At 52.5% G+C, this 14,372-nt stretch overlaps 1 protein-coding gene across 1 annotated transcript in view; it reads right to left on the bottom strand.

Annotated features, from left to right (window-relative positions):
• CR1 (complement C3b/C4b receptor 1 (Knops blood group)) overlaps window positions 1-14,372 on the bottom strand; it is a 53,414-nt gene that overhangs the window by 11,258 nt on the left and 27,784 nt on the right. The window contains 25 exon segments of the mRNA XM_048926287.1: window positions 243-425; window positions 555-749; window positions 1,299-1,384; window positions 1,562-1,661; window positions 1,829-2,020; window positions 2,107-2,289; window positions 2,711-2,905; window positions 3,334-3,419; window positions 3,723-3,822; window positions 4,070-4,261; window positions 4,568-4,789; window positions 5,039-5,221; window positions 5,338-5,517; window positions 5,604-5,786; window positions 6,631-6,816; window positions 6,929-7,108; window positions 7,187-7,369; window positions 7,956-8,141; window positions 9,133-9,462; window positions 11,822-11,845; window positions 12,282-12,488; window positions 12,999-13,084; window positions 13,414-13,507; window positions 13,668-13,853; window positions 13,984-14,166. Of these exon segments, the coding sequence (XP_048782244.1) occupies window positions 243-425; window positions 555-749; window positions 1,299-1,384; window positions 1,562-1,661; window positions 1,829-2,020; window positions 2,107-2,289; window positions 2,711-2,905; window positions 3,334-3,419; window positions 3,723-3,822; window positions 4,070-4,261; window positions 4,568-4,789; window positions 5,039-5,221; window positions 5,338-5,517; window positions 5,604-5,786; window positions 6,631-6,816; window positions 6,929-7,108; window positions 7,187-7,369; window positions 7,956-8,141; window positions 9,133-9,462; window positions 11,822-11,845; window positions 12,282-12,488; window positions 12,999-13,084; window positions 13,414-13,507; window positions 13,668-13,853; window positions 13,984-14,166 (4,125 nt within the window).

Here is a 14,372-nt window from a genome sequence, read left to right as displayed (position 1 = left end):
CAAAGCCCAGCCAGGGTGGTAACTGCAATCAAGTCTGGCCATCAACACCATGGGTGTGTCAACAATAATGATTCATATTCTTGCCCCCCAAAATCTGAAATCTCATCCCATTGTGCTTGAGAGACTCCCCATATTTTGGCCCCCTTTGGCTGTTCCTCTGTGGGGATTTGGTGAGTAATGGTTAAACCCAGAGCCAAGAGGAAAGAGATGACCCAGGGGCCAAGCAGCTGACACAGACATACCTTCACAGCGTGGCCGGGGCTGGCTCCAGGTTCCTGCAGCAGTGCAGGTGATGGATGCATTCCCATTGAGCAAATAGCCATCCTTACAGCTGTACTGAACGGCCACACCGGGCAGGAACGTGTCCGAGGGCTGGCTGCTGTGCTTCCCATTGGCGATGCTTGGAGGGGGAGGACACTGCACATCTGCAGAAGGGAGGGAGAGAGTATTATTTAATATGGAAAAGAAAATAACTCAACCTTCAGAAACTGAAGGAGGAAGACAATGAACCCCATTAATAAATATCTGCCTCCCACCATCCTTGCAGCACTCACCTCCGCAGCGCGGCGGCGGCCCGCTCCATGCACCGCGCTCCCCATCCACGGTGGTGCAGAAGATGGAGGCTGTCCCAGCCAAAACACGGCCTGGCTCACACGTGTAGGTGACCACGGCCGCGTAGGGGAAGGCAACCATCGATCCCCCACTGTGTGTCCCATGTGGGATGTCTGGGGGTGGGTCACAGACAATACCTGGGAATACACAGGTGAGGTTTTAGCACTGTTGCTGCAGTACTGGGGTCTGGGACCCTTCATTTCCAGGAAGGAATGGATGAAGGTGAACTCATCCCAGCAATTAAGCTCTTTGAGCAAAATGACCCAAATTATCCTGAGATAATGTGTGGGAAGGCAAACTTGGACCTTGGGTCAGTCATTTCCTCGCTATCCTGCTAAAGGTGGGGGCACAGTTCTTATTTCCCTCTCCATAACCGCTGTGACTCACACAGAGAGAACCTGACCAAACATTCCTACTCATGAGCAGTGAGGAATTCTTGCTAAAGGAACAGGAAGTTTAAAACATGAACAGCGTTCCCAGTTTGGACCAAGATAAAAGGCCTTTGAAAACAATTTCAGAAATATCCAAAACGAAACAAAGCATAAGAAATAAGAAACGTGAAATATTTCACAGATAGAGTGACCCAAGAAATCTTTTGTAATGGCACCTTTGCCTTGAAAGATTCTCCCCTTCCTCTGTACACCCCAAGGCAGCCATCTCCAAGGGCCCCCTCCTATCCCACTTACGATGGCAGGTGGGAGCATCCCCGCTCCATGCAACGCGTGTGCCAGACACCTCGCATGTCCTCTGCGAACGCCCGATCAGCTTGTATCTGCATCACACAGAAGCACTGGTAATTACATGAAGAAACTCCAGACTTCTTCACAAGCCTTATTAATAGCAGCCAAGACTTCTGACTTTATGAGGTTCCTCCACATAAAGTCATTTTGCCACTTAATTTCTGCGTTACTCTCAAATGACAGCTGAGCTCAGCTGGCCACAAACTCACCCCTCGTCACACGTGTAATTCACTTTGGACCCAAGGAGGAGATCAGTCAGGACCATGGCTCTGCCATTCTGTGGGTCATCAGGGTTTGCACAATGCTTCCCTGCGAGAGGACACAGCTGCTGTTAGCAGTGCACATCAGCACTGAGCACCAAATCCCCTGGGGACGCTCAAACAGACAGTGTGCTGCCCCAAAGGAACAAACCCACAAAACCAGAAGGCTTTGCACTCAAGAAGTATGAATTTCCCAACAGCACATGCAGGACGTACTTTTGCAGAACTCCAGTGCCACAGACCAGCTCTGATTCCCAAGGCACGTGATGGTAGGTGACATCCCCACGTGCCAGGCATAGCCCGGCTGGCACATGTACTCCACAGTCCCACCCACAGGAAAGGCAGTCTGGTTCCTGTAGGGCTCCTTCAGCTCAGCAAACACCAACTTGGGGGGTGCCCTGCAGCCAGCTGTCGGGGACACAAGCCAACAACTTATCAAAGGGTCAGGGGACACTGGGGCAGGGTGGCACCTGCAGTGCTGGCCGGCCACTTGCCCTGCTCGCAGATGGGCACCGGGGGCTGCCAGGTGTTGTTCTGCTGACACTGCACCACTCTGGGGCCACGGATGACGTAGCCTGGCTCGCACTCGAAGGTGACATTGTCCTTGTGTGCGTAGGTACTCCGAGGAGCTGGCACTATCCTCCCATTCTGGATCTGCGGGGCAGAGCACCCTGCTTCTGGAAGGGAAGAGATGTCCTCAGAGCTTGCACAGCTGTGCACTGCAAAGCACTTGCATCTGCGATCACTTTCAAGTTGCAAGCCTGAAGGTGATTTTCCTATTGATGATGCACTGCCTGACAATGCAGGGGAGACCCCAGCTGGAAGGTGAGGCTGGGAGTGCTGCAGATGGTGCGTGCTTCTACAGCATCCTGCCTGCACCTGCCCCAAGGCAGCAATTCTTGCCCAAAGCAGCAAATCCTGCACCAAAGCAACAAACCCCACTCTGAAGCAACAATTCCCATGCCAAAGCAGCAAACGCTGCCTCAGCAGGCACCCAGACAACACATGCAACCATCTGGAGGTCTCCTCGCCTTTCCAAACAGAAAATGGTTGGGCTGCTGCACTCAAGCACTCCCACCTGCTCCCTCTGAGCCCTACCTCCACACACTGGGGGGGGTCCACTCCACACCCCGTTTTTCCCATCTTGGGTGGTGCAGAAGATGGAAGCATTCCCGTGCATTGGGTAACCAGGCTCGCAGCTGTAGGTGACCGAGGTGCCGTAGTGGAACTCATCCAGCAGCCGCCCCGTGTGCTTCCCATGGGGAATGCTGGGGGGGGGCTCACAGGGGATACCTGCAATGGGGCACAGCAAACCTTCTGCATTCAACACAGCACTGAAGTACTCAAAACCCCACAGTCTGGGGGGCGTACAAACTTGGTCTACAGGTGGAACGACTGAAATTCCTCTTGTGGAGGAAGCTTCTACGTGCTGTATCCTTTCTACTGTTCAAGAAGTAAAATAACCACCCAACAACCTCAAGTCTTCTGTGCAAAATCTATACCAGCACTGCTGAGAAATCACTGCCCGTGACTCCTCACTTTCAATAATCCATTTCTCTCTGAGATTTTGTACTTCTTCCCAGAATATTTCTTTATGACATCAAACCCTTCTGATATTTCCATGCCCGTGGAGCAGGGATAGCTTTGACTGAGAGATTTGGGAGCTGCTGCTGGGACACAAATCCCAGCACCATGCAGACCCTGAGCTGGGATCTACTCACGCTGGCAGGTGGGAATGTCACCGGACCATGCAACGCGTCCCCCATGGATCTCACATCGCCGGCTGGACTTCCCGATCAGCCTGTGCCTGGAGGTAGAAGGGCTCACATTCACTCCAATCACTTTGCTTTGAGCTGTCACCCCCTGCAGTGGGTTCAGCAAGTGGAGCCCTGGCACTGCGGGAGAAATTCCCCTCTGAGCTCAGCACCTGTCTACCTTATTTCACAGCAAAAGATTGGGAAAACCCCATGTGTTCATGTAGGTACAGAGCTCTATGCCTGGGCTTCTTTATGCATTGAGAATGAATGGATGAAAAGGAGGAAAAGAGGGAGGCTTACCTAACACATCTGGCCTTGACCTTTTAAGGAGCAGACCTGAACTCTGCACTTACCCTTCTTCACAGCTGTAGACCACTATTGACCCAAAGAAGAGGTCTGCCAGGGCTGTAATCCGGCCATTCTCGGGTTCCCCGGGGTGATTGCATTGTTTCCCTGGAGGAGAGAGAATCTCCCTATAGGCTTCTCCCTATAACAGCCCAAGAGATGCAACTGCTATTCCAGTAATCCTCCCACATTTCCAATTACCCCCAAAATGGGTTTCAAGTAACATAAGTTTACATGGCTTTACTAGTCACATAGGATTGGAACACCAGGATCACGTTAAGGTTTTTGCAGCATGGACAGAACCCAGCACCTATTCCTTTCTGGAACAACACCACCAAATCAAGGAGCTATTCACTTTTACAGAACTCGAGTGCTTCTGACCACACTCCGCTCTGCAGGCATGTAATAGTGGGTGACATTCCTGGGTGCTTAGCAAATCCGGGCCGACAAGTGTATCCCACAGTCTTCCCAACAGAGAAATCAATCTCATTTCTGTGCTCCTCATTGAGCTCAGCAAAGGTCAGCCTGGTGGGAAGCCCACAGCCACCTACCAAGAGAAAACAGGCAGAGTTAGGCAGGACAAGAGCACTGGGTGAAAGCAGAGAGAGAACACCATTACCAGGAAGGATGTTTATTTTGCCTTGAACATTTGGTTATTTGGCCTGATGTAGTCACTACTAAGCAAACACAGAACCACAGAATCATTTTTTCCCAAAGGATTCCAGATTTCAGGCTCCTGTTCCCAACAGATAACTAAATCTTCTGCTTTCTTACAGGATTTAATGCTTTATTTAACAGCTGGGTTAGGGGCTAACAAGCAACCACCCACCCCAGGCAGCTCCAGAATCATTACCTGAGCTCTCAGCCCTTCTGGGCAGCACGGAGCTGTGGAGTGGATCACAGAGGGGCGCTGGGGGGTCCCAGCTGCCGTTCTTCTGGCACAGGGCTTGGGCACTGCCCCGCAAGCTGTAGCCTTCCTGGCACTGAAATGTCACCATTTGCCCCGGTGCATAGATGAGTCCGTGATCATCAACTACCCACCCATCCTGTATATCTGGCTTTAAACAGACGGTTGCTGGAAGAGAAGATGTGAAGAAATGATGAGCAAAAGGAGTAAAAATAAGCAAATAAAAACCCCAAACCCATGGGCTGCTAATAGTGCAACAGCAGAAATCTACATGGTGTTGTCCAAACATCCCTAGCCCTGTTTTGATAACAGAAGGGTTTGAAATTAATTTCCACCATGCAGCACTTCACGTGGGATTAATTCTATAGACCTGAGGGCTGTGGGGGGGAGGTCTGCCCACAGTGAGCATGGATTCACCTTCACAGCGTGGGCTGGGCTGGCTCCAGGTCCCTGATGCTCTGCAAACCACATGTGCATTCCCAACCAGGTAGAAGCTGGGATCACAGGTATACGACACAGACATTCCCGTGGTGAAAAAGCCTTCACCGTGCCGGTTGTGATCTCCATTGCTGATCTTTGGAGGCATGGGGCAAGGGCGAACTGCAAAGAGGAGACAGGGAGATGAGAGAGGAGTGTGCAGAGGGATGGGTGGCTGTGATGGACATGGGGATGTGTAGCAATCCTGCCGGGTCCTCCTGTGCCCTGCACACACTCACCCTGCTCACAGCTGAGCACCGGTGGGTCCCAGCTCCCCCCAGGCAGGCACCGAGCCCAATGGCCGCCCTCTGCAGCATACCCAGCATCGCAGTCAAACCGCAGCGTCTCCCCAGCCTCAAAGGTGTCCTTCAATGCCTGCACCTTCCCGTTGTGCACTGTGGGACTTTGGCAGCCGATAGCTGTGGGGACACAGATATGGTTGTCAGTGCAGGGCCACATCCTGTGGCTACAGAGCAGCCGTGCCCACAGGGCTGCTTCCACCCACCTTGGCAGCGGGGCAGGGGCCGGCTCCAGCGCCCAACTTCTGAGCAGCTGATGGAGACGTTTCCCACCAGCTCAAAGCCATCCTTGCAGCTGTAGTACACAACGGTGCCGTGTGGGAACCTGGCAGAGGAGAGGCTGCTGTGCCGCCCATTGGCGATGTTCGGGGGCTGAGGACACGTCACTTCTGCAGGGGAATTGGAAAAGCCGTGAGGGACGCGGGACAAGCGGTGCTGTGGGGATGTGCAGCTCAAAGCAGCTCAGCAGTCAGCATGGAAAAGGTGAAGGTGGGGCAGAGATTTGGTACCCCATGTCCTGCACATCTCTGTGTCCCTCCTGCCCACTGCAGCTGCCCAGGCTTTCCTTTCAGAACAAGGAAATTTGAGCTGATTTAATGAAGCCCAATCAGCCTCATCCTGAAACTGCCTCTGCAGACCCAGTGTGTTATCTCAGTCTGGCCTGGTGGCTCTCAGCATCATGGCCAGGCACTGGGTTCAGTAACACAGGTCTTAGTCCAGAAATGAAGACTGCAAATATAGCATGGCTTAGGCTCATGTTGGCACTACGAATGACCATTTTTAGCTTTGAATTTTCATAGAAATGTTCCGAGTTTAAGGCCTACTTTCACTCAGAAACAATGGCACTAAAATGCTTCATCATATCATTAATTACTTAGAGAATTAGTACAGAAAACTCTGCTCTAACTGGAGGAAGCAGCGTTCCCTGCTGGGCTGTGCCTGGAGAACTCCACATGGCTGAGCCCCAGCTGCACTGCCCAGCACTGGGCAGGATGGAGCCGTGCTGCTACAGGCAATGCTAGAGATACAGAACCTGTAGCTTCAGAAACACTTAGCTCAGGGTTCATGGGTATAAGCTCATCCTCTGCATGTAATAAAACTGAATACTTAACTTCAGGAGGATTGAATCCCTTTCTGAAGGGCTCAGTGCCATGGCCAGGAGCTGTGTCATGCCACGCTGGCCACAGAGTGAGGTGACAGCGTGCAGACAGGGTGACCTTCACACATGTGTACCTTCACAGTGTGGGCTGGGCTGGCTCCATTTCCCTGATGCTTTGCAAAAGACACGTTCAACGTTCCCAGCCAAGTAGTAGCCGACATTACAAGTGTACGTCACATACATCCCCATGGTGAACTCTGCTCTGCCATGGCCGTCATGATCTCCATTGCTGATCTTGGGAGGCATGGGGCACGGCTGAACTGCAAAGAGGAGATGGAATGAGAGAGGAACACGAGGGGGATGAGTGGCTGTGATGGACATGGGGATGTGTAGCAACCCTGCCGGGTCCTCCTGCACCCTGCACACACTCACCCCGCACACAGCTGAGCACCAGTGGGTCCCAGACCCCCCCAGGCTGGCACTGAGTCCAATGGCTGCCCTCTGCAGCATACCCAGCATCGCAGTCAAACCGCAGCGTCTCCCCAGCCTCAAAGGTGTCCTTCAATGCCTGCACCTTCCCGTTGTGCACTGTGGGACTCTGGCAGCCGATGGCTGTGGGAACACAGATATGGTTGTCAGTGCAGGGCCACATCCTGCAGCTACAGAGCCCACAGGGCTGCTTCCCCCCACCTTGGCAGCGGGGCAGGGGCCGGCTCCAGCGCCCGACTTCTGAGCAGCTGATGGAGACGTTCCCCACCAGCTCAAAGCCATCCTTGCAGCTGTAGTACACGATTGCTCCGGGGAGAAATTTGTTCGTGGATTGGCCGCTGTGCCGCCCATTGGCGATGTTCGGGGCCTGAGGACACATCACCTCTGCAGGGGGAGATGAAATTGCACTGGGAGTCACTATTTTGTACACAGGATTGATGGTCAGGATGACAGCCTGACTGCTGCTCGGTCTGTGTTTTGTTAAATTAGAACAGCACGAGATCACAATCGCATTGCATCTGGGGGAAATCACTCCTAACAGAGGCACTCCTTCCCCTCTGTCAATAGGGAAACAGCACATCACAGCTCAGGCAGAGCACACTCGTGAGCAGAGAAGCAGCACAAGTGGGAAACTCTGATTACTTCCCATTCTGGGAGGAAGATGGAAACATCCCATGTGTGGCCATAAGCAGAAGTCCAGAAATCCCCCCAGATGGTGCAACTCCCCCTGGCTGCAGCCTTTGGTTGCACAGCAGCACAGCACCAGCGTTAGCTTCTCCACGTCCCCTGAGAGCCCTGGCTGCTGCCAACTCCATTCCCCATCCCAGCCCGTCTTTCCAGAGCTGCTTCCCTCCCTCCCACTTCGGGAAGAGCAGCAGGGACATCCTAGCTTTGCTTTCTCAGCGATATGAGAGGACACGGAGGGAGCTCTGCCCTGCAGCAGCCCCACTCACACACACACAACACTTGCCCTTTTTGCATGCCGGCAGAGGTGGGCTCCAGCTGAAGTCAGCTTGGCAGATGCTCGTGAAGGAGCCTTGCAAGGTGTAGCCCGTGTTGCAGGTGAATCTTACTGAGTTCCCGGGCCGGTAGATGTAGCGAAAAGGAGCGCTCCTCCCATTCTCAATGTGTGGCACTGCGCATCGGTGCTGGCTGACTGGAAAGAGAGACAACAGCAACGTTCAGCCACACGGCCCTCAGATCTGCAGTGCTGTGCCAGCGCTGCCCAACCAGCCTGCAAACCCAAATCAGCAGGGGGAGCAGCTCTGATGGCAAAGGCAAGCCAAGCTCCTGTGGGTTTGGGCCGTGCTTTCCAGGCACCTCAGGCTGTCAGATCAACAGCAGAGCTCAGCCTGTTTGCTCTGCCCCATCCCAATTCACTTCTATTTATCACAGCAAGTTTCAACTTGACAAATCCCAAACACGAGCTATTATTGCCACAGGCTTCTTGAGTAATACTTCATTCATGCCCTGCTTTACTTTGGCAGCTCAAACACGCAGGTTGAGCCCCTTGTTCCGAGAAGTTATGAAAGACTCTGTGCCCCATCTCCTGATGCTGCCCCATGAAACGTTCCTCCTCACTGCTGCAGGAGCTCAGCTCCAAGTTCCCATCCAGAATGAACCTGCAGGGCCCAAGCACTCTCAGCCAAGTGCCAAGGGAAGGTGCTGTTGTACAGCTTTTACTCTGGCACCAGCCAGCCCCAGATCTCTCCTGCCCCACAGAGAAAAGGAGAAAGGCTTTGGCCAAGATGACAGATGCTTTTTTACTGAATCACAAAAGCATCCAATCATTAAGGCTGGAAAAGACCTCTGAAATCCCTAAGTCCAACCCATCCCACCTTGCCCTCTGAACACGTCCCTCGGAGCCACATCCCCACAGTTCTGGGTGCCTCCTACCACCTCCCTGGGCAACCTGTGCCTCTGCATCACCACTCTTTTGGAGAAGAAATTTCTCCCAACATCCAACCTGACCCTTCCTTGGTGCAACAGAGGTCATCACCTCTGTGATGCTCAGGATCTGGCATGCCCACATCCCCCTGTTTCCAGGGATCTGCCTGCCCTCCACTGGGAAAAGCCAGAGGAGCACAGAGAGGAGCAGCGAGGAGGCAGAGGAGGGGTGTGGAAGGAAGGTGAAGGTCCTGCCTTACCTTGCTGCCCACTCACAGCAGCCAGGAGCAGAGCGGAGCAGCCCAGGATGCTGAGGGTGAAGGTGAGCACCATGCTCTGGTCCCAGTGCTGACTGCAGATCCCAGGGGATGCGATGCAGATATGGGGGTCCTGGTTCCCCATGCCTGAGGAAGGATCGCAGCTGTGGGGGTTTCCCAGGGCTGGGGGACAGGAACCTGTGGGCTCCTGCACAGGGTGTGGGCAGCCACAAGCCTGGGCTGTGCAGCCCCAGTGACGTTCTGCTGATGGTATTTTGGTCCCTCCATGCAAGGGAGGATGGCTCTTGGGACCTGCTTTGGGACATGAGGTATCTGTGACAGAGAATGCGTGAGGGGCTTTCAGCCAGATGGAGTCATTGCAGAGCATCATCACTGGTTATGGGAAGTGGCCAGGGTTCTTCCTCAGCAGCCATTGCCAGCTAAGCCTGCCTGGCTACGGGAAGGGAAGGGCAGAGTAGAACACTTCCACCTCTTCCCACACACTGGACTGGGGCAGCTGGATACACTCTGTCCCTGGGGGGCAATGGGGCACTTCTCTGCAGCTGGAGACTGACCATCAGGGCTCCAGGGCCCCCCCAGCAGTGCTGCATGGCAGAGAATGTTCTGAGCCCAGAGGAGGCAATGGGCAAACAGCACTCAGGTTATCCTTATCCCTTTTACTGGCAGCTTTCATGATGCACATGGTCACTTCAAGATGAAGTTCAATCATTTGGGAAATGAACTCTGGACTATGCAACAGAAACAATGATGCTGAGGTTAAAATAAAGCAGAACACAGCAGTAAGGCACTGAGCTTTCCATTTGTGTTCTGATCCTTACAACAATACATTTTTCACATATATACAACCAGATTTTCACACGCATCTCTCTACATACGTGTCTGTATGTGAAATGCGTATTTATGAATGAAAAACAACCTGCAACTTCTGGTTTTGTAAGACTTACTTCTGAAAACAGTGCTTTGCTTTGCCAGAGGGTCAGCTGGGCAGGACAGAGCCCTGCTGTAAGGGGAACACTCTGAGTCTATTTACAAGAAAGTTCAGGTGCTCGTGGAAGTGGCTCTCTGTGCTTTTTCCCCTTAACAGATGCGCGTTCCGGTTAACAGGAAGGCACAAATAAAAATGCAGAAACAAATAAGTGCATGATAAGCATTCTGAATGCTTCCATTTTCCAGCTGTAGATCGTGAAGCTGAGAAGGATCGTGAAGAACCCGGAGCTGCAATCTTCAGACACAGCCCTGAGCCTCCATGTTTTGCTTAACAGAGGCACAGGGTCTGAAGGCATCAGCCGCACACGCATTTCAAAGCTGTCAGTATTGCATTCCACATAACTGGGATCCCCATGAAGCCTTCAGCTCCTGCCCTCACCTCCAAGATGTCAGCTTGCTCCTTGCCCTGCTCCCCAGGGATGAGTAAATAATAAAGGCTCTGCTTGGTGTCTCTCTGTGCCAACCTCAGGTGCAACATCAGCTGCAAGTCCTTCTGGATGCAACCTCAGATGCAGCAGGCGCTCTGGACACCCCAGGCAAGCAGAGCAAGGAGCCCAGCCCTGCTTTCCCCCCACCAGCACAGCAGCCCTGATGTCTCACAGCTGGGCAGCTTGAGCAGAAAGTGAAAATGTTGACAGCAAGTGACTTTGTGCATCTGGGTGGCAGCTCACTGCAGGCTGTGCATGGCCCTGGGGCAGGAAGGAAGGGCAGCTCTGGGCGGTTGGAGAGAAGCACTGATACCAAGCAGGGAGGTGGCAAACACTTTCACACGGTTTCTGAACCTAATTTTAGCACAAACAGGAAGAGTCAGAACAGTTATTTGTCACAAGGTGTTTATATTTATATTCTCTCCAGTAAAATTACCCGTCTATAAGGTTTGTTTTGTCCACACTGGCCTTGAAGAAAATGCTACAGTGTGCTTCTATGCAAACATTGTCAGTGCTTTCAGTGTCACAGTATTTGGCTCACACTATTAATTCAAGTATGTACCACTCATACAGGAACAGTCACGCATCAGGACACTTCAGAGAGCTGTGAGCCCTAATGGGAACAAGGCTCAGCATTACCTCAGTGGGGCTGAAAATCAGACCACAGAGGTACCCAAAGTGCCCAATTTCCTCGAGTCCACAGCAGTGCAGTTCAAAAACCTTTGGTATCACTGCCACTTCCCATAGAGATAACCACACTCACGTCTGAACCGCTGGCACAGCCACACTGCTGTTGTGCCCAGCACAACACCAGCTAAAAAGTGCAACTGCTTGTCTGGGGGGCACGAGGGCTCGACATCATCTTCATCCATCACAGGTCTGCCAGTCGCTGTGGCAGGGTTGATTTCTCCAGCAGGCAACGCAGGGCACAACCACATCCCACCATCTGAATGCTGCAGCCATGCCCTGATCTAGAAGTTCATCACCAGCATTGCCAGGAGGAGGGGCAGGACTCCTGCAAGAGGCAAAAGGAACTTCAGGCTGTGCACTCACCCTTTCCCTCCCAGCCACAGGCATGCAGCACCTCCGCCTTCCTCCCCACCTCTTTTTCACAGCAACAAAAACATAAGCACGACAACAGACTGCTATGGAAGACTCTTCGGCCTGTTTCAGGTTTAAGTAAAGCACAGAAGGAACCAGTAATGTAAAGATACCCAAGGATGGGAGCGCAACGATCTGCAGTACATGTCACTTACCAACAATGATGCTGCTCGCTCCATCTGGAAAGGAAGAAAGCCAACATGTGACTCTGCAAAACCATGTAACACTTCAAGGCACCTGATTATAAAGCTCAAAGCCAAAGGGAGTCTTTCAGGGCATCTGATTATACAGCACTGAGCAGCTCAAAGCCAGCACACGTGGGGAAAGGAAGCCCTGCATCACCCTGCACTGCCCTGCACCATGGAGGTGAATCCATCTGCGTTTTAGCAGATAACACTCCCATCAGCCTGCAAGGCTGTGATGCAGCCCAGTCCCGTGCTGTTAGCATGAGATTCTGAGTGGGGTTGTTCCAGGAAGTGCAGATGGCATATTCTGAGCTGAGCTGCCTCTTTGAAGGTTCAAAGAGAAAGTAAAAATAGGGTGTGTTTCTGTTTTTTTTGCTTTTGTTTTTTTAAACAGAGAGAAAACAGCAAGACAGACACAGGAGAAAATCACCTCTGCACTCAGGAGGGGGGGTGCTCCAGACTCCACGATCCTGAGCCTTCGCTAGGCACTGAATGGTGCTGCCTCCAACCAGGATGAAGCCATCATTGCAGGAATAAACCACAACGGAGCCCTGGGGGAAGGCTGTGACCTCTGTGCCATTGTGAACCCCATTGCTGATGCTGGGGGGCTGTTCACAGAGAATATCAGAGCGCCGTCCTGTGGGGAACAGCACCAGGAGAGACTGAGTGCTTCTCCTAGCTGAAAATGTACACAGTGTGCACGGGGAGAAGGAAATACAGCCAGGGCCGTGCATGTAGCAGCAAGTGGAAATGCTTTGAGTGCTCCTGCTAAGTACCAGACCTCAGCTACTGCCCTTAGCCCGGCTCTGGAGTCTCAGCCCATAGCAAGACCTGGGAGTGACAGACAGAAGCATTTCAGCCATTCCCAGCTTCCCATCACACTGTGCATTACCCCACTTTGACATTACAGCAAATTAAGAGGATAAAGCTCTTACATCCCTGGTAACCGCAGGGAAAGAAAGCTCTCCCCACCCAAAAATCAGGTGGTAATTTTTCTTTTCATATAACTTTTACTCTCCCTCCTCAGCTTAATCTCTGAGAGTTCCATGATGCCTCACAGTACAAGTCAGTACTGAAATCCCAGCCCCATCCCACCCCCATGCAGCTGTTGTCCCCATGGCTTGCTGCAGCTTTCCCTTTTCCTTACTTTCACAGGATGGGAGATCCACGTCCCATTCAACTCCATTTCCCACTGCCACACATTTGGCAGAAGATGATCCCTTTAATTCATACCTAAAAGAAAGAGGGGAGGTTTAGCACACTCCAGAAAACAACCCAGCAATGGTTCTCCCTTCCTCCCATGGCATGGATGGAAGCGATCAGCCAGGAGCTGCCCCTGCTACAGACTGGGATCTGGGCCACTTGGGTGAGTAAGGGCACCGTGGTGCTGTGCAGGCAGCACATGGCTGATGTGAAGAGTTCCCAGCATCAGTGCTCAGCGAGCATTGCCTCTCTCAGCTCAGTTACACTCAACAGGCAGCTGTACTGGGATCTTGCACTGGGAACCAGGGCAGAAAGTGCTCACAGCCTATTGGAGTCCCTGATTTTCTGCCCCAACTCACTCAGCGTTGCAGGAGAAGGTCACAGTTGCCCCAAACAGGAAACTGTCCTCATTCACAATCCCGTTCTGTATTGTGGGAGCAGCGCATTGCTGACCTAGAGAAAAAGAAATTGATTCATACATTCTTGAAGCCAATTCAGCAAGAAAGCTGTAGGCGTGTCTGCAAACCCAGAGCTGGACACCAACCAGAGTAACCAGCATCTGGAGCAGGTTTAGCTCACTTGTATGGCCAAGCAGAAGAGCAGAGGTACCCACGTGTGCACAGCGCAGAGCCTGCAGACCAGGTGGCATCCAGCAGACAGGTGACTTCCAGGGACTTCCCATTCTCTGTGGTGAAACCTGGCTGACACTGGTATGTCAGCTTCGTTCCAGCCAAGGAGCTGCTGTTTGCAGCCCCTGTTAACTCAGCAGAAGGGATGCTGGGGGGAGGGCCACAGTATCCTGACAATTGGAGACAAAAGCAATGCTAGCTACCAAAGCTAACATGATCCATGCTCAGCTGCACCATCTGCAGCACACAAATGCAAGCTTCAGGGCAACTGCTTCAGGAAGAAAGCCTGTGTGTACTCACGTGGGTCACACGTTGGCAGAAGTGGCTTCCAGGCACTGTCTGCATCACAGGTAACCGTCTGAGCGCCGCTCAAAGCGTGCCCAGGAGCACACTCAAAGCTCACTTGTTCTCCATACGTGTACTCAGTGGCAAAGCTGTTTAAATTCTTCCCATTTTCCACTTCTGGCTTTTCACATCTCACCACTGGAAGTGAAGGGAAGTCGATAAGAACACTTGTTGCAAGAAGAAAAAGCATCACCAGGGCCACTACGTGAGAAGCTCCTATAGACAGTGGCACATAGGCATGACACAAGTACCCAGTGAGCAGAGACACCATGAAGAAACAGCATCCACAGCCTCCTTGGGCAACCTGTTCCAGTGCCTCACCACCCTCTGCATGAAAAACTTCC

Source organism: Lagopus muta, chromosome 24, assembly GCF_023343835.1.
Source record: "Lagopus muta isolate bLagMut1 chromosome 24, bLagMut1 primary, whole genome shotgun sequence".
Lineage (NCBI taxonomy): Eukaryota > Metazoa > Chordata > Aves > Galliformes > Phasianidae > Lagopus > Lagopus muta.
This window is presented reverse-complemented; position numbering and strand designations above follow the sequence as displayed.